The 19991-nt window shown below is 37.2% G+C and overlaps 2 protein-coding genes across 2 annotated transcripts; both read right to left on the bottom strand.

Moving 5' to 3' along the window:
• Positions 1-1824: 1824 nt before the first annotated feature.
• usp3 (ubiquitin specific peptidase 3) lies at positions 1825-12310 on the bottom strand. The gene is made up of 15 exons (XM_022754502.1): positions 11886-12310; positions 11530-11590; positions 10375-10512; positions 9797-9880; positions 9530-9611; positions 9217-9296; positions 7722-7835; positions 7204-7317; positions 6882-7031; positions 6304-6410; positions 5933-6013; positions 5691-5809; positions 5451-5564; positions 3715-3782; positions 1825-3031 (listed from the first exon to the last, which is right to left on the bottom strand). Exons 1-15 carry the CDS (start codon positions 11974-11976, stop codon positions 2563-2565), a joined length of 1872 nt encoding a protein of 623 aa, XP_022610223.1. The 5' UTR covers positions 11977-12310; the 3' UTR covers positions 1825-2562.
• Positions 12311-14551: 2241 nt separating this feature from the next.
• Positions 14552-18681, bottom strand: LOC111228599 (inter-alpha-trypsin inhibitor-like). The gene is made up of 6 exons (XM_022754582.1): positions 18394-18681; positions 17045-17236; positions 16139-16315; positions 15915-15959; positions 15612-15690; positions 14552-15495 (listed from the first exon to the last, which is right to left on the bottom strand). Exons 1-6 carry the CDS (start codon positions 18458-18460, stop codon positions 15408-15410), a joined length of 648 nt encoding a protein of 215 aa, XP_022610303.1. The 5' UTR covers positions 18461-18681; the 3' UTR covers positions 14552-15407.
• Between the last annotated feature and the right edge of the window lie 1310 nt (positions 18682-19991).

Raw genomic sequence — 19991 nt, 5'->3', positions numbered from 1 at the left:
ATTGCACTGTATTATATGAATGCTTAACAACACGATTTTAATGACCCATTTTATGACCACAGAACCTTCCTTTGTTATATTCACAATAATAACAGAGCCTTCATAATTTCAACCTCACCTAAACCTGGCACACCCTTCATGTGAGTGAAAGTCACGAGCACAAACAGTGTTACGTAGGACTTTGCCTCAAGGAACACGGTGAACTATGACTCAGTGTGTGCCTGAAATTGCTCAATTGGAGCGCAGAGGACATACTGAGATGGCAAAAGGAAAAATACCATTATATCTATGTCATCACTCCACGGTACATTGCTAGCTACATTCTGTTCCACTAGTTATCACCAACCTCTGAAAAAAAAAAACAAAAAAAAAAACAGGGACACTGGGAAATGCCACTGTTGGGAAGCTGAATTCAGTCTGTACTGTGACTCACCGTGTCATAATGTCCTTTACCAGACCTCTGATCTAAAAAACTAGCACACACACAATGCAATGTGAGCTCATTATTAGCAGCTGTGATCTAGCCTTTGAGAGGATAAGAAAAAGGAGGGGAAAAAAGGCTACTTGTGTCATTAATGGTGACAGAGTAGCGAGCCCACAGCCACCTGTGAGCAGGCGAGGAAGAGCAGCTGTTCATCAACATACAGGAGCGCTTGTTTCTGCCTGAGCGAGAAGGCTGGCTGGCTGGCACGTGTCCCGAGGGGAGCTCTTATGAATGTGCGTGTGTGTGTGCGTGGGTGGGTGGAGATGTTCACTAGAGGGAAGGAAAAAAAACAACAAAAAAATGGCATGCTAAAAAAAAAAAAAAAAAAAGATTGCAGTCTCTCCTCTAAGGTCATACTTGAACATATCAAACGTTGTTTTCCATTACAAGCCATAATAAGGGTGTTGGGCATATAAAGTACCTTCCTGTGTGCATGTCCCCAGCCAACAAAATCACATTACATCATAGGTAAACAAGTCAACATATGAAGACTTTATGTTTACATTTGAAAAATTGTAATTGTAGTCTATATTTATTTAGATTTTTGATATTAAACTTTTTCTAAGAACATAAAAATGTATAAAAAATATAACATCCAGCAACAGAATATGCTGGACAAATTATAGGTAAACATAGTAACATTTTTTTTTGGGTTTGAAGGCAGCAACTATAGATTATTTTCATTACTGATAAATCATTTGGTCTAGATATCACTATAAAATGGTGAAAGATGGGACACAATTAGTCCAAGATGAGGTCTTCAAATCACTTTCTGTCCAAAAAAAATCAAAGATATCAGTTTACTATAATGCCAGATGAGGAAATGCAACAAAATCTCACATTTGAAAAGCAAGAATTTAAATAATTAATCTGTTTTCTGTTGCAGATTAATATTTTGTCAATTGACCAATTGTGTCAACTCTGCCCAGACTGTCTGTCCTGGAGTTTTATTTTTCATCTTCCCAACACTTCAAACTTACGTCTGTGAACACAAATTAAATGTTTAACAGCTCATGAAGCATCAGTATCGTTCAACTGTGGTTTAACTAACTGAACTACAAACTAACCGAAGCACAAATAAACTCAATCTTGATCTAAAATCTGACATTTTTCTTTATGGTTCAACATTAGCACCTAGTGGATAGAGAGAGAAGATTTTAGCTGCTTAAAAGAGTAATGGTAGAGATAAATAACCTTATCTGCCCGTTTAGTTGTCACTGCTACAATTTGTCTGGTTGTGGCAATGGATTTTCTGGGTTATTAGTAAGGGAGTGGGGTTCAGAAAAAGGTGAATTTTTATTTTTTTCCCCCCCAAGGATAAAAAAAAAAAAGAACACCAAACATTTGAAAAAAGATTCTCCTTTTGTATTTTGTCATGTTCACTTTGCCTGATACATATTTTAAAAAGAGAATTTCATTGGGGCCCGTGTCTAAGCCCATTTCAGATCAACATAAAATGTTAAAAGATTCTCCAGCACCGATACAGACAAACAAAACAATTTGAGAATGATCATTTCTTTCACATTGGTTCTGGTCAAGAGGTTAAAACAACTTTCTACAGCCCTAATGAGCACTTGTCAGTCAATAAATGCATTGCATTCTAAATCCTAAAATCTCTCCTAATACCTGGAAAAGAGAACTATGAGGTTCTTAAGAGGTGGAAAATATAAAATTAGAAACTTTAAAAACAATAAAGACTCCAAATATTGTTACAATGACACACTGTCTTCACACAACGAATCTCATCAGTCTAGGATAAACATTGGACCAACTGAGGTTTTCCAAGGCTAAAGCTTTACTTCATTACTTTAAACGATCACCTTTGGAATCTATTAGGTACGGAGAAGTCTACCTCAACTGAGGAATACAACATCAAGGAAATAAATGCAGAAAGTCATTCTAAACAAAAATCAAGCAGCAAATTATACATGATGCTTTCATGCAGGTCATAAAAACAAAATAGTTGCACATATTAAACGTGAAAATTAACTATCATAATCAAGCACTGTGAGAGATGTGGCTGAGGTGAAGCCAAAATGGAGTGAGGAGCTGGTCTGAGGCGGTGAAGTCTGAGACAATCATTGTGCAACTGTTTGTATAGCTTGGCTAGCTCCCTCTGTTGCGGCCTTGTCTGAGGTATCCCTATCTGCTGCGGCCTCCACTGACGCTATGTCAGCTTCATCCAGTGCAGCCATGTCTTTGCCCACATTTTCCAGGGTGGCACTATCTGGGGCTTTCTCGTCCATGGCTGACGTATCCATCAAAACACTGTCTGTGGCTACTGTGTCTGCTGCAGCCATGTCCTGAGCAACTGCTTCCGAAGAAACACTGTCCACGGCTGCCGTGTCCACAGCAGGTTTGTTTGTGGCTGTGCTGTTTGTGGCAGTCTGGTCTGAGGCCACCTGGACAGTCCTCTCCACATAGAAAAGGATGTAGGCCTTGGCTTTCCTTACTGTGTCCTCATTGGTCAGAGTTACTGTGCTGTCATTGAAGTGGTACCAGCCGCCCTTGTGGCTGCCATATGCTGTATAATGCCCTGATCCAACCCTGTGAACACAGACATATACATTACGTTCTGATCTGTGGCGTCTGACAAGACTTCATTTACTGCTGCTGAAGAGAGAGGGATGTGTTCAGCTTCGCAGCACGGCAGCAGTGCAACATCACCACTCAGAGGCCAAAGGTAGAAACAGCAGCACTTCAATCAACAGTAGCTCTTGGCATATCTAAACGCATTTTCAAGGACTCTCAGCCTAATGCCTTTCAGCGTTTAGTGGCTTCATGAATTTTTAAACTGCAGCTGTCCACAAGGCTTTACAACTAAACTGGATCTGAATTGTTTTTACAGCAATGGAGTGACTGACAGCCAACTGCGGTAGGCAGAACTGGTCAGCAGATGATAATGTATAGATTTACGGTTGAGTGTTGATTTTATTTTTTCCATGTGGGGACACAGCTGTTAATTTTGCTACCATGGTCACAAATGCATCTGATATCAAGATGCTGCAGCTTGTGGCTGTTTTAAGTGCTCATTAAAACAGCAAATTATAATTACACATATGACACTTGAATCCAGAAGCACTGAGTATCAATTATAACTATTCCCTTTGTGTACTTAAAGTAAATACTTCTTTGGTAAGCACATTTTCACAATTATAACAGTTTTATACAGTTTAGGCATTGAAATAAATCATAAGATCGAACCTGAGAAATGCTAAACATCTACTCACCCAGAGCCATGATGCACTACGACAGCAACAAGGTCATACAGGCAACTCCCTGGTAATGCGTTCTCTGGCTGCAAACGTAAAAGAGCAAGATGAGAATGTCCTCTCTGGACTCAGTTCCACTCACACCATTGTGCCCCAAAGATTTACAACAGAGGGTAGAAGGATAGCTTAGCATCTGAATGTGCATTCAAGCCAAATGTCTAACTTTCATACTGGTAGACACATATAAGCCTGACAAGTTTCACATGAAAATAGTGGTAGTCTCAAAAACCAAACATCCTGGGCGGTAACAGAGGCAGCGTAATAGAGGACTCACAGGTGTTTTTATACAAGGACAAGAGGCTTCACTGACTCAAAAATGGTACAAATTAAAGGACAGTAGCAACAACAAAGGAATAATTTGAAGGGAAATTCCCGTTTTTCCTTTGTACCCATTGTGAAATCAGCCAGAAACAGAACTGCTTTACAATAGTGCCCCCTGGAGCAACTCAACATTCAGACACTTAAGAGGGTACACACTTAACTGGTCTTTGACACAGAATGATCTAAGTACATTATATTTCAGAGATCTGCACAAATGTAGCGAACACTGAATACAGCCCTTCTGATTTCCTGAACACTAAACAGATGCTCTTGACTCATCCTACATGGCAGGCTGGAGATCTGCCACCAATGCAGTTGCCACCAAGTGATGCTACTGCTAAACAATAAACACACTATAAGTGGTACTGCAACAACACAGGCCTGCCCATTACTGTTAATAAGTCATTTAAAATATAAATTTGGTACATTTTTAAAGATCCAATTCATTAGTGTGTACACAAATCTCCATCATTTTCCAGATGCAGCGCATCTCTGGTCAGGCAGAGGCCAAAAATTATCTCATGGCAAGACATATTTTTTTTCCTCCATCATCAGCTGACCATGAAAAGGAAAATTTCAGTCTAAATTACTAGTTTAGCAAATGAGCTATTGTAATTTGTGCATATAAACAGGCCTTCTGTAATATCTACATTTCAAATTGTCTATTCTTCATGCTGTCTGTGGCTGCTCAACTTACAATGCAGTCATTACACTCATATTTCGTGTTTTACCAAAGTCAGCTGTCTGGCATTTTGCTGATGATTTTTCCATAGTGTGATTCGTGGCTCCTTTTTAAGGTTACCAAACCTTACCCCTTCATTACAAAAGGTTTAAATTTGGCACAAGTACACTAGGTTCTTGTGGTATTTTGATGGTCCCTACAAGTACGGCTGAGGTAAAGCCAATAAAAATTTCCACAATGACCACTTCCGCAAACTTGTTTTTCTCTTCAAATCTTCTCTAAGAGTGCATGCAGACAAAAACAAGGATGGCTTATTAATACAAGCATTTATGAAATTGTTTATTTATGTTGTATACTGGTGTATAGGCACAGTCATTGTTTCTGGAGTCCACAGAACTGCAGCTGATTATCAGAGAATTGGGCTGAATGAGTAGTTGACCTCTGACCTGTTATGGTACTTACTGTGGCTATTGATACATGACTGTTGACTTTGTCCAACAAAGCTGCACCAGTTTCATTTTCATGAGTTTATTATTCCTTATTTTTTCATCATTTTCAGAAGATTTGACATCAACTTGTAAAAACCCCTCGATTGCCAAAGAATGTCTACTATTCTTTGAAATGCCTTGGCTGGGATATAACTTTTGAAAAAACTATATTGTGAAACTGCATGATCAGCATCTCAGCTCACCTCAAGTAAGTACCCCCTCATGTCCAGGCCTTTCAGTGGAAATTCCACATAGGTATCAACCTTGTTTCTCAAAAAGGCTGTCCAGTGGAACCTTTTCAGGTGCAGACACAAAACCTACAATTGGAAATAAAACCTCCAGTTACACCAGAGCACACCACTTTCCCCAGTACTTTACTTTCACAGAATAATCAGTCAAATTAGTAAGGAGTAATAAATTAAATGAGGATTTCTGTCTACTACCTTTGGCAGCTTCTGGATCCAGAATTTCTTCGTGGACTTCTGTCGTTTTTTACACTTGTGGCAATAGTACAGCTCAGTTTCATCAAGTTCTTCCAGGTCAGTGAAGCTACGTAGGCAGTCTAAAACAAAACCAAGCCAATATAAAATGCTGTCATTAAACTCAGCAGTTCATAAATAGAAACTAATACTGCCAAAAAAAAACATGTCTTATGAGTCATTGCCTTTACCAGTGGGAAACTTACCACGTAAGGTGCATGTTGGCCCTGGCTCCTGGTCCTTACTTCTCTTTTGTCTGAATTGGCTGGGAATGTCCAAAGACAGATCTATGAGTGAAAAGGAAAAGATATTCATTTTCTGATATCATACATCATCAGGCTGTATCGTGCTTCACTTATATACCCCAAAGTGACAGTGAGTCTACATTTTTTCATTCACTTTGTCATGTAGAGAAAAAATATACACATTTCACTTTGTGATAGGGAGCAACACTAATGGTGAGAGGTTTGCAGTAGAAATGGCTTTGCCAGGTCACAAAATGACTGAAAAGAAAAAAAATACTGTACTTTTCTTCAACTTTCTGTATGTGGTTTGTCACTAACAAAAATTGCCTTACCAAGAAATGGATCAAACTTCCGAGATTCTGTCCCACATATGAGGCAGTTGACTTCATTCTGAAGTATTCCACCAAAAATTGATGTGACAACACTGGCATTCCCATTTCTGTAAAGAATCAAAAGGCAAACATAAAGCAGTTTTAATCATTAATGAGTATATATTAAAATCTTCTTGTGTTCAATCAATGTATAAGCTAAGGAATATGTAAGGAATACCTCATGATCATAAGGTGGATCAAAGAATGTGTACTGACTAGTAAATGGTACACAACATTTTATAAGTGCGAAGTAACTCAATAGTGAAAAAAATGAAACTTAAAACTAGACTGCTTTAAATGCGAAATAAGCAGAAAAATTAAGCACAGTATACCAATATGCCATCGTTAAATGGGTTATTGGAACAACAAAAAGGAAACAGACACTTTCATGAGCCAAGTCATGGATGGTGGATAGCATGACTATTACAGTGCTAAATGTGTACTTGGTCGATATAAATTCAGCTGGAAAACAGCACAAACACAAAAACACATACGTAAACTGGCAAAAACAAAATAATTGTGAGGTTAGATGGACCTACATGCAGCATTTGCCCTCTGCTGTGGAGAGTCTCACCCCATCCTGAGGTGAGACTTGTAGAGACGCCCCATTGCGACTGTACTGGAGCTCCCTGTGCAGGTGGTCCAGCAGGTAACGCATGAACTCATGGGCGTCCTGCTGCTGATAGCCCCTGGACACACAAACACAGCTTTAAATTACACTACTGTAATAACTCACAATATTTTGACTCTAACATGTTACACTTCAGCACAGAGACAGAAAACTGAACTGAAAAAGAAACTGTTCACTGCTCAGTATTAGGAGCTTAATTCTGAAAAATACTCTGTACAGTGTTGGCATACCTGAAACTTGGCATGATTTTCCATATGGCATAAAATAAGGAGTCTGGACTGAAGGCTGTCTGGCTCCCTTGCCACAGGGAACAAAGGGTTTTCCTGAACTCCTCCACCAAAGACCTGATCAACATAAAGCAAGCCTGTTACAACACTGCACGACATGACGCAACCAAACCCTAAAGCATATCTAATACTCTTCTAAGTTAAGAAAACTTATCAATGCAAAAGACTTACCAAAGCCTAACACATAAACACATGTCAAAAACTGCAATACTATATACAATGATTTTTATTTTTCTTGTCATTCATTGTATAACACTATTTGTGTACTAATTGAATCTTTCCCTGCAGCAGCATTGACATAATTACTGTTGTCAAGATCCTAAAAAGAAAAGATTTCTGAGAAGGTTGTCTCCCATGATCACTCACAAACAACTAATTTGTCAATTTCATACTTGCTGAAATTAATTTCAGATCAATGCACTCAGCCCATAAATCCTCCCCCCTCCAGAAGAGGACCTTACACACTGTTGTCCCCTTGGCTGCGGGTGTGGTACATCCTTCTTCCTGCTGTCTTACCACTGCGTAAAGCTACTGCAGGCAGCTCCTTGAAATAACAGCTGAACTGCTCGATGTTGCTGTCAAAGAAACACACATTTAGTGATTAGATACTTGACACCTGAGATTTGCAGAATTTGCAAAAAATGTAACAGGCAAGAACAACTATCAACAACTAAGTAAACTGCCCAAGATCTAGGTTAGTTATATATGCTTGCCTTAACTCTGCTGAATGATCATATGGATGTTTTTGCATTTTAATCGCAGATAAATCAAGTTGATGTTATTTACTGCTGACCCTCCTCCAAACTATGTCAGTTTTCTTTTTTCTTTTCTTAGATTTAAAATGTTTTCCAAATGTCCAAGCAGCCATTAGTTACTATTAATTTACTGGTACTTTTGGTTACAGAGCTAAAGTTGTAGATTCAAATAACAAACAACAACCTTTTAAATATTAGCAAAGTTATGTCATTCTTGTTATGACTTCTTTTTCTGGATTTGATTTTCTTACAGCACAGCCATGCTTTTCAGCTGGCTAGTCAAATCTAAGCCATTGTAGCTTCCCACCGGCCCATAAACATAACATCCTGAAGCATATTCTTATCAGTGCACTTAAAACTGCTTTGCCACAACGGCTACATCTAACTAAGGATTTTAGAAATCCAGATTAAATCTCATTCAACAGTTCTGTTCTACCATTCATCAACGTCCTATTTATGTGCCACTAGTTCCTGCATTTATATTCTATTTTTAATGCTATGTTAATGCCTTCTTACTTGTACACAGTGAATTACAAGAAATTCTATACCATTCATGCACTCCCTTTTAATGATGTTATGTTGTTTTCTGCTCCACTGTGTTTATGTTTTATTTGTCATCATTTTTATTCATTTCTGTGTTTTAAAAAATAATGATAAAAGAAAAATAAATAGATTTTTTAAAAATTGATGAAGCTTTTAAGTTGCATTTTTATATAGACTTGAAGGTGGCAGCCAAGGTTAGCACTGCAAAGATAATATACATGTAACAAAGACAACTGTATATTCAGAGTGATGAATTAGCTTCTTGAAGCACATTTCAAGGTTCTGCAAATGGATTTTAACACCATATTGAAATTAATGGAAAGGAATGGGTGCCTGGAAAGTAGGAAACCAGATTGTTTTTAATCTATGGCATGCTTTGGCAAATGGTCAGCAGTCATATCAGATGTACGTTACACAAAGAAAATGTGCAAACACACCAGTATAATACTTTAGGGACCAGGCAAATTAGTTGGAAAATCTGGCCTTTAACTGTGTCTTGTTTCCAAGCAGCCCATGTAATCCCCCTGACTGTGCCCCAGACTGTATTAATAAAGGATGACTGGTTGTGGGGCCCCGGGTCTACAGGGGCTGAGCTACTGAACCATGCTGCAAACCCAGTTCACCACCCACATACCTCATCCTCAGTGCAGAGCCTTACCTGAGGGACTGCAGAATGGCATTCATGAAGCATGTGTTGCCCAAGTTCCGCAGGCCTGTAGCACCTAAGGCTACCCCATCCTGAAATGGAAAAGTGAGACACATTAATATGTAGATTTATTATACATACATATATATATATATATATCAATATTCAAATGTCTGAGGGACAAAAAACTAAAGATCTACACTAACATTTAAAGATATTGCAATAACTTTTTAAAATTTAATTTAAAATTTGCACAGAGGCTGAGTGGCTGCAACTTTGCTTCTTCTTACAAAAGAAAGCCATCATAATATTTTCAGGCACTTACATTGTCTTTTAACAATTTGCTGTCTGGAGCTGGGCTTTCTTGAAGTTTTCTTTTCCTCTGTCTGTCACCCATCAATGCTGAGCTGGAAGACGGAAAAATATTTTATCTGGATACTGATCTTCTATTGACAGTGTTGTGAAACATGTTCTATGGGTATCCTCCTGACAAACCAGGGTTTTTTTTTGGTTTTTTTTTTAAAACTTAATGAAGATGAAGTAACACAATGACACAAAAAGACTTCTTCTAATTCTTGAGATTAGTACTTACTTTTCTAAACTCTGAAGATGTTCCCTCACCTTCTGCACCTGTCCAGGTTTGGTGTCATTGACAACAAATTCATCACATCTGTAACTATAAAATCCACATTAGACAAGATATATACATACTTAACACGAATATATATACAAATAACACAATAAACCTAAACATAAGATTTTGAAACAATCAAAAGCTTGCATAACAAACACAGTAGTAATAAATATATCTGCGTCGCGCTTCACTCTGTTAGCACCGAACCACAGTGTAGCACTGATACATAGGTGTATATGTGGCATGAGTGATTTTCATTAAATACCTAATATAGTTTATAAAATTTGAATAACTGTTTTGCTTGTGTCATGTAGCCAGAAGAATGTTGGATCACTTGCAAAGTAACTGATCAAGCCTCAATACATTACTGAAGATTGTTTAAAAAAAAAAAAAGAAAAAAAAAAGGCATTTGGTTCCCATTACCATGGAATAACAATCCATTGACTCTTAAACATTTTAATGACTGTACTTTTGCAGGGCCCCATGGTGAGTCACAGATTGTAGACATAGATAGGTTTGTCATGAAGGACACTCACCAAAATACGCTGTAGTTACTGCAGTCCATGCAGACAGAGTGATGGGATTTCTCTTTCTCCTGTTTCTCACCCTTCCTTTGACTAATGCCAAGGACTTGACTGTCTTCAAAGTGCTTCTTTGCATGTCCATTGACATATCTAGATAAAAATAGATTATTTTAGAACACAACTATCAACATGTATTGGCCTGATTTATGCTCAAAATGCTCTCCAGAACAACTATGCTGCCTCTCAACTACCAGACAATAACTGTTAATACCTCTTGTGTATTACCATTACATTCAAGTAACAGAGCTATGCATCTATTTGACTAAAAGAAAAATCCTTTGCAATCTTTGGAAAACCCAGAAAACAACACATCCTGATGTTTTGAGTCCTTCCAGAATCTTCAAAACTCATCTAACCATTTGGATAAAAACATAATCTGTCTGCTGCATAATAAAATAGATATTTCACCTACATTCCAAGTTCAGACACTCAATTCCTTGTCCAAACAAAGTGGAAATAACTGGAACTGGAAATAACTTCTTGCTTGGTTCATGGGACATGTACAAAAATTTAAAACAGCTATCACCTGTTACATTTATAAATGTTTGTTTTACATTATTCAAGATTTATATACACAACGTGTTACAATATTCTTATGATGTACAAAACCAAGCAAGGAAATGTGTCATTTTTGTCTACTGTCTTAGAAAATAAAGTTCCAACTTGGGAAACCTTTATGTATTGTATCTATCTCTACAAACAGTTGTATGTGTTGTAAAAGAACCCTCTAGGTTTGTCAAAGTCCATCAAGGAGAAAAATTAAAACTTAGCTGTGTCTCAAGAATAAAATTATAATTCACCCGAGGCAACAAATGGGGCTAACCAGGCCTATCCTAATACAATTGCAGCTCTGTGAGAATATTTAACACAAATACTAAACATATTTTTTTAACCTCTGGTTTTGAGGGCTGTATTTAAACAGGGCGATCTCAGTGACCACTGTCTGACTTCTGTAAACTACAAACCTTAATTTACATCTTGCAGCGCTTATGTGCATGTATAATTGATTTACTGGTTCAAAATGGTCACCAAAAGCAAAAGGACTATGTTTGCCACTCTTGAATGCAGCTTTAGTTGCCAACAAAACAACAGCAGACACCAACTTACCTTCCACAATGGACCAACTGACAGGTAAGGCAAATCCATGGACTTTTATTGGACCTGCAAACTGGAGATGAAAAAGGAAGCTGTCTTATTTGTGAAATCAACACTTTAATGAGACAATACTACTGTGATTTGTCTTTCAATAGGCCATTCTTTCATGTTTGACAAGGACATACACTATCTTGTGAATTTTAATTTGCCCTTGTGATAGCTGTTGTGCTGACTTGTAGCTACAGTGTCTATTGTAGCTGAAACACATGTGGCAGTGTCAGTACCCTGACCAGAGGCTAGGATCCCAAACAGTATATGAACAGATGTAATTTATTTTAACATTAAAAGGTGACAAACATTTCCCCTACCGTTGCAACACCAGGAGGACGGAGTGCCGTTAGGGAACCTGGATGAATCGACAGCGCAGCACACGTTTGAGTTCAGATGAGGGCACTCCATCAGCTTACAAGTGAATAAGTCAGCTAACGTTATCCAACACTACAACACCAGCGACACCGGGAACAAGGCAGCTAACAATAGGTAGCCAATTAACCTAAACTAGCTAGCTAACGTTAGCTGGCCAACTACTTCTGTTCGCGGACGCACGTTTTCCTGTCTTTGCTAACGCTAATACGTTTGGTAGCCACTAGATTTCCTGCATAATTTCAGAGTACAGCAGTTAACAGAAAAAAATGGTAGTGCTGTTTTCACCCTGACATATTGTAAAATAAAACGGTAACGTTATCTTTGGTGTAAAAAGTACTAGATGACTGCTGGCGTTTGTCACAAACAAATGGAAATAACTTGAGGAAGTGACGTAGCGTCTGCCGGCTCGGCCGTTTGCCAAACAGAAAACAAAGATGAAAAAAAATCTGTGGTAGCCTTGAACTACTTCCTGCTTCGGTTACACCCTCCAGGTCGCTTAGAAATACTGCAGGTGCTTCATATTTGGGTCGCCATTGTTTTCTGTCAAATTTATACCCACTGGCATTTGGAGGCTCTGCTATTTAACCAAATTCAGCCATATTGTGAGGTTTGTTTGTTTGGCAGTCGCACGCATGCGTAGTTTTGTTGATGGCACGTTCAACAAAATGAATAGAGTGAATCATCTGTAACGTGATTTAAAAAATGTTTAAACTTTGAAAGAGTTTTACCATGAATATAAATCGCAATTATATCCGTGTTTTGTGCGTAGGCACGCTTACTTTATATGACATAGCACAACACTTTTCACTGGTGCAAGGTAAGTACATTCACTCATGTTTCAGAAATAAATCTATCAAATAAAGTGACCAAAATTACATTTTCTATTAAAAACTTAACAATGTATCAGCTTTAAAGTGTTTGGAAACTGACAGTTTGCAGTTGACCGAACCACCTAATACTAACAACATTTTTTTTTTTTTATAATGATAAAACTTAATTTTCTTCATATATGATGAATGATAACATTTCTGATCAGAGTTGACAAAATGTCACCCTTATACATTAAAATAATGATTTAATATATTTAATTAATACATAAAATATTACTGTGCTCAACACCATCTTCTTACACATGGCATCTCAACTTAAGGGTAAGAAAGTCAGCTTTTAATTTACTGAAAGGTGAACATGTGGCAGGGCACAAAACCACAGGCATTTTTTAAAATGCAAACACTGTCTGAGACCAAATTTAGCACTAAAACACAAAGATAATCAAAATGTTTAAATTTGCAAATTTCGCCACTGTGAGACTGATAAGAGATTATTTTATCTTATTTTTTAGTGAATATTTACACCACCTATATAAATAATAAAAAAAATTGGAACCCCACAAGCACAACACCCACAAAATGAAGCATTCCAATGATTATTCCAAAATATCATGAATATACCAAATACAAAGCATGCACATTAACTTTTAATGATACTACAGCCATACACCTTGAATGAATGTGAGTAAATGTTAAAGTTAGAGACCTTACAATCTAAAACGTAAGATTCACAAATGCTGAGCAGGAAGTCGTACACTCAAAAAAAAATGCTGTGTTGTTGCAGATTGTTGGGTTAATTATGCTAGTTCATAATTCTGGGTTGTTTGGGGTATTATGAATACACACTGTTAGGTTGCTCATGCTGGGTTAAAGCGGATTTAAGGGATTCTTTCGCAGCTGACCAGCTGGTTGGGTTACTTTGAATGAGCAGCTCTCGTTCATTAATTTTCTCACTTGGCCATCGTCAAACTGTCTAGATCCATCTTGCTTTCAGACATTTGCATGACACATGGTGGGCAGAATATCTGGTACATTAATATTAAAGATCCCATATTGTATAAGATGAGACTTCCATGTCTTTTTTGATTATAAAGCAGGTCTAGGTGATGCTGTATCATTACTGTGAAAGTATCAAAGCGCTCAGTCCACAGAGAAATGCGCACAGCCCGTAAGTTTGGCCTCCAATAATCTAATGTCAAGTGAATATGAAAAAGTGACAGTAGCTTTAGCTGCTAATTCTGGCCATCAAATTCAATATTGATGTGAAATGAAACAGTGACAATTAGTTTACCTGCCAGCATCTAATTAGCACCAGGGATGTTCATCATGTGCTGTGTATTAATGAATAGGAGCTTCCAAACAATGTCATGTATTTACTAAAACACTATGCCTGTAAGATCTGTGTTTTTGATACTTACACTTCATAATTTAAATGTCAGTTATATTGCAACACTGAGTGATGTGTAATTAACAGGTGGACGCCAACATGAAATGAAATGCATCTGTTCCCACACATTTTGTGCCTTGGGGATGAGAGGCCAGGCCTTCACCATTATTTCAGCTCACGTCATCGAAACAGACTCGTTGGTGGAGGCTGTAGATGTTTGTTTCAGGGCTTTCTTCTGGGAGCCTCTCTAGCATGTGGTGTTTTGTATATTATGTACATTTGTATTATATATGCATAATAACACATTTTGGCAGAAAAATTGTAAAATTTCATCAAATGCACATTAACAGTGTATGAATGCTGTTATAATAATAATAATAATTATATGAGTAGTAGTAGTAGTAGAAGTAATAGCAGCAGCAGCCCAGCATCATAGTTAATTTCACTCATAAGGTTGGGTAAAATGAAACACTGAAATTCTTATGAGATCACACAGCTAAAAACACAACAGATAACAGTGCACATGATGAGCATGAGTGTCTGAAGTTGAAACGATGTAGTTCTGCTCCTGAGCTCGAATGTATGTCTTAAACAGAATTAGAATAAGAAATAGAAGTTTTCCAGCATGAATGATGGATGTGTTTGACAGATGTCTCTTTTACAATTAATTTTTATTAATAATTAATATACTGATTATGTTTCAATTAATTGTTTGGTGTATAAAATCAGAAATTCATAAGGATTCACAATTTCCTTAGTCCTAAATTGCTTGTTCTGTCCAACCAACAATGCAAAACTAAATATGTTAACTTTGCTAGCGCATAAGAGAAAGAAAAGCAGGAAATTCTAACAAGCTGAAACAAAGGGAATGGCTGTCATTTTTTCTTGAAAAAATAGTTAGTGATTAATCAGTTCAATCGATGGATAAATTAGCAAATTGTTTAAGTTCTGTTTTCTTTTTGATTACACTTTGACTAAACAGATTTATTTAGGATTACTGAATAAAAGCATAGGATAAAGCCCCCAGCCAAAAATACAACTTAAGAGACATCACTTTGCACATGTCGTTGAGGTGAACCAAAATACAAAATTGAACAAAACTGTTATTGCTATTACATATGTCATTAAAAAAATCTTAATTGGACTTAAATGTTATAATCAGTTGATAGGTTTGGCTTCAAGACTAGTACAGCTATAATGTAAAATCACTCTGGTAAAAACTCCACATGTCGAGGTGACATGATCATCTATGCCATTTCAATTCCGTGCCCCTGAAGAGGTGACTCAGACTTGGGCTCTTTACTTTTTCCTTGTGCCTTCTTTGAGACCTTTTTCCTAAAGAAATACAATAAATGGAAAAGGAGAGTGGTCATTAACTGTAAGTTATGTTATTGCTTTATAGTTGTAGTCATTTTTTATGTAATACTAAAGACAAAGAAAAATTGTCTTACTTTGACTGAACGGTCAAGACGATCACAGTTATTAAGATAGAGCAAACAATGGCAGCAAGCAAAACTCCACAGATGATCGCTGTTGAAGAGGACAACATTGTAATAATGGGGATATCTGTAATTAGATTAGATTCTAAAAATAAACTAACTAGAAAACAATATTTTACAGTTGTAACCAGTAAGTGAGTTTGGACTAAAGCAAACCAAAAAGAAGAAATCATTTATAGTATATTGTAAATGAAGACTGCAGCATGTGAAGGCTTTAAGCAAAATTTACACTGAATTCATTGTGTGTCCACTCACCAATAGGAGTGTCTGGCTCGTCCTCTTCCAGTTCATCACCTTCATCTTCAAGGCAATTAACATGTTAAAAAACATGATAAAATGTGTCACCTTTTTGATAGTATCACTATGATCATTAGTGTTAAACTATGCATTGACATATTGATATATTCACATCGATATTGTATAACATATAACATATAATTATCAGCAACTGTGTACATAAAAGAGAGATTTGCCCTCACCGTGGATGCCAGCACATGTGGCATTGCAGCTGTTATAGTCGAAAAATCTGTTTCCATTTCCGATGCAGCCAGACCAAATGAACCGTTTGCATTTGTTATGAACAGAATCGTAATAATACCTCAAATACTGACCACTACATTCACCTATGGCCTTTTTGAAGTGGCAAGCTTCAGATTCTGTGAAGAGAAAACATTATCCTCATTAGAAGTATAATCGTAGCAGTGGCTGCAGTTTATAATATAATAATAATAATAATAATAATGATAATATAAAAAACACGAATGCGATTGATTGATTTTAGTATTAGATGATTAAACCTTTATTAAGCAGGCTGTAAAAGCCTCGGATGTATTCATTCACACTTGTCTGTCAAAAGTAGTCCTGCTCTCTCACCACTTGGAGGCGTATCGCTTATACTCAATTTGACGAGTCTTTCCTAGAGCCTCTGAAGAAATACAGTAATTCCTTGAGAAAAAATTATGAAACAGTAAAACTCATGCATTACTTGGGTTGATTAAATTGACACACAAAATAGCATTGCCACATATAATATGTAGGCTTTGCAGTAATGATTAACATGCTCTTCAAGCACAGGGATCCCTGCCTAAAATCTGGTTGAGACATGTGACTCAAGAAGGCCTCTCTCCCTCTCTTTCTCTCAGTTCTGATGGAGGGCTTCCTTCCTTTCATGATCCTTTGCGTCATAAACCTCAACCTTATTTGCAAGTTCATGGTCCAAAGTCCTCAAACAGCCAAGAAGGACATGTTCTTTTAGTCTGGGTTCATCTTCTTTTCGGCAGTTTTTGAAGATACATTTTGCACATTTAAAACTGAGGATAAGTAATTAAACAAAATGAATGATTGCATTAGACTTCTGTATATATAAATGCATAAAATCATCTTACCAACCATGGGGTAGATCCTCTCTGCATTGGTGGAACAGTTTCTTATGCACTGTCTTTCATTTACAAAACGGTTGCCATTTCCTCCTTCGCCTTTGTATATGAAAGGATTGCACTGATCTTTGACGGGATCATAATACACAAAAAACAGGAAGGACATGCCTTCACCTTCATTAGGGGGCAACTGACAGAATTCTGTTGGATGAAAAAAAATAAACTGCAAGTTAGAAAAGTTTTATTAGCACAGAGTCTATGGTGATGTTTTGGTTTTCAAGCAATGAATACACAGGATTTAGGTGAGAAGTACTGTTGGCTTGGTGAGGAGTCCATTGCACAGTTACTGTATGATACTGTATATGCTTTAGTAGAAATTATTGAGATACTACTGATCACTAATGTTTAACTAACCTCATCACCAGAGACCCACTCCCTGTTTTTATGACAGCAATAAAAAATGGCATTCTTCCTTCCACCCTTCACACATTTCACTAAAGGGAAGTGGTTTCAAATGGTTCTTTTTACTCCAAATACACTGGATTTTAACTAACTAACTAACTGACAACTCCTGTCTGGATGCTCAAAATTTGGACCTTCCCAATAATTTACACAGCTGTGAGACAAGACGAAGTGCAGGTTGACATAGTCTCATCTCATTATGCTCAGTTGGCTCAGACAGAAATAATCTCTGTGTTTAAAAGTTTGGAATTATAGAGGAAGGAATTGTCCAGTCATCTTAGTGCAATCATTAGAAGTGTGTAAATAACATTTCCAGGAGAGTAAATGGAGCTTTCCTTTTTTTGGTCACAGCTAAAGACAATCATTGTTGGCTTCAGTTGCAAGTTACAACATAAACGTAAAGTCAGTAAAAATTATATCCTGCGGAGAGATGCAATCTAGACTTGTATAATGAACCAAAACAATTTTTTCTATCACGTCTAAATATGCAGGCATCACTGATACTGTGTAAAATTAAGCCTAGTTTATTTAGTCCCTGGTTGGTCCCCACGGTACAGGAAAACTGAAAGATCAACGCGCCAATATAACCGCCATGTTGCTCTGAAAGGGCTGAAGGTGAAGTTTTATCTCCCTGATTCAGTTTCAGTGAAACTAAAACATTACATATAAGTGAAAAACATGAATCAATAATAGACAAAATATGTAAACCACAATTTTTTGCAATTATGTTTTAAATAACGCAATCAGTAAATAAAGCAATTTCAAAAAGGGAGCAATACATGAGGCTAAATATGAGCCTATGTGCTGATAGCCTGGCCAGTTCTGAAAAGTAGCCTAAACCTTTTGGTTATGGTTTTAAAAGAAGAGTATTATAAGAAGAAAGTAGTATGATATACCTGGAACTGCTGAATGGCTGATGTGGATTGCAGCAAAAACCATTCCCCAAAACAACAGGTGCTTCATCTTGCTGCTTGTCGTTGTGCTGTCTTTCCTGGAGTGAGTGAAGGTTGTAAACTACAGCGGGAGTGGGTTGTCATTACTGACCTTTGGACAGTCATTTCCCTAATGGTGTCACCTTCAATCGAAACTAATTGATAGAATAATTGTACATAAGTTATGCCATATTGTCTACCATTATGTATTAACTACTTCATACTAACGGTGTGTGTGTAGTCTGCTTTGTGTTTGAGCTATCTTACAGGAAACCACAGCTGAGTGTCTGCAGGCTGTTAAGTCAGCCAGAGTATGAGCTATTTCGGAGAAAACGGGAAGTGCACCCAAGGTGAACCCAGTCTAGGCTAGTTTCACCTCACACGTTGCAAAGTTGATGCACCGTTATGCTAATGTATTTGAGTGTACATCATGTTGCTGCTGTGTGACCCCTACCCTTTAGAGCAGCAACATTCATGTAACTAGGGAACGCCCAAAGACAATAAAAAGAAAGGGTTCGGCGGAATATGCTTCAGAGCAGGTTGGAGATTGTAACTGAGCATATCTCTGTCCGTTCTCCTCGCGAGTAAGAAATAATGCTCTTGTCTTCCTCTTCTTTGTGTCAGTATTAAATGTCTTAGGTAGTGTAAACCTGACACTAATGTTAACAATAGGGACAGACATCTTCATCCTTTTATACTCTTACTGTAAGTTAAGTTGCAACTTCTTATATTGTGACATAACCAGATATAACAAGCATGTACAGCGCCTAATATGAAATAGTGTATCATAAAATTTCATTTGTTGAGTGTTATATTTGAAACCTCTCCATATTTGTGTAGGTAGACTGAGGGACAGGTCAGTATATAGAAGAACAGTTACACTAGCGTATTTTTGTCATTTTATGGAGCATGTTGAGAGTTTATGCATCAAAACTGAGATAACCATAAGCAAAAATGACTGCAAATGAAACCTAACCTTTTGCAAAGGGCAGGACTATGGAGTACTTTTAGTGAGTTCAAATCCCCTTGTCAAGGAGTTACCTCAGGGAGTTACTCTATCCTCTTATTTTGTCACTTTGGATGAAACACTCATCAGTTTCCAATTGTCATGGTGTAAGACTTTGATCTGTAATGTGTGATCACTGTCATCGTAAGCCAAGGTATAAGAAAAAATGCTTTCATAAAATGTTTTTTTAGTATGGTAGATGATAGGTCACAAAATCTGGAAAAAAATAATTTAGGGTGAGCACAGAACACTTGGCTATTTATGCATGGAGTATACATGTAAGGCATTATTTTTCTATTAATTGTCATTTATTTTCCCCTATATCTATGTAACTTGACCTGTCACCAGTCACCACCCTGTTTGTGATCAAGCCCCCAAAAATAAAAAGCTTACTGTTCATCAACCCTTTTGATTACAGTCATAACCCTGGTCTCTTTTGAAAGACAACTTTCATTTTATAATCAAAAAGTTAGAAGGAGTCACTAAACCAAAGATGCAGAGACACAAACATGGTAGAAATGTAAGTTTTTTGTGTGGGGGTTTTGGGTATAATGAG

Source organism: Seriola dumerili, unplaced genomic scaffold (assembly GCF_002260705.1).
Source record: "Seriola dumerili isolate Sdu_G_001 unplaced genomic scaffold, Sdu_1.0 BDQW01000219.1, whole genome shotgun sequence".
Taxonomy (NCBI): Eukaryota; Metazoa; Chordata; class Actinopteri; order Carangiformes; family Carangidae; genus Seriola; species Seriola dumerili.
This window is presented reverse-complemented; position numbering and strand designations above follow the sequence as displayed.

What these genes read in the sequence shown, in the direction of transcription:
- usp3 (XM_022754502.1), bottom strand. Translation starts at nt 11,976, where the DNA reads ATGGAGTGCCCTCATCTGAACTCAAACGTGTGCTGCGCTGTCGATTCA. An exon ending in GCAAATTGTTAAAAGACAAT is followed by an intron (nt 9,297 to 9,529) that starts GTAAGTGCCTGA and finishes TTTCCATTTCAG; the next exon opens with GATGGGGTAGCCTTAGGTGC. An exon ending in GTAGTGCATCATGGCTCTGG is followed by an intron (nt 3,032 to 3,714) that starts GTGAGTAGATGT and finishes CTGTGTTCACAG; the next exon opens with GGTTGGATCAGGGCATTATA.
- LOC111228599 (XM_022754582.1), bottom strand. Translation starts at nt 18,460, where the DNA reads ATGAAGCACCTGTTGTTTTGGGGAATGGTTTTTGCTGCAATCCACATC. An exon ending in CACATGTGCTGGCATCCACG is followed by an intron (nt 15,960 to 16,138) that starts GTGAGGGCAAAT and finishes ATTGCCTTGAAG; the next exon opens with ATGAAGGTGATGAACTGGAA. An exon ending in CGAGCCAGACACTCCTATTG is followed by an intron (nt 15,691 to 15,914) that starts GTGAGTGGACAC and finishes CCTCTTCAACAG; the next exon opens with CGATCATCTGTGGAGTTTTG.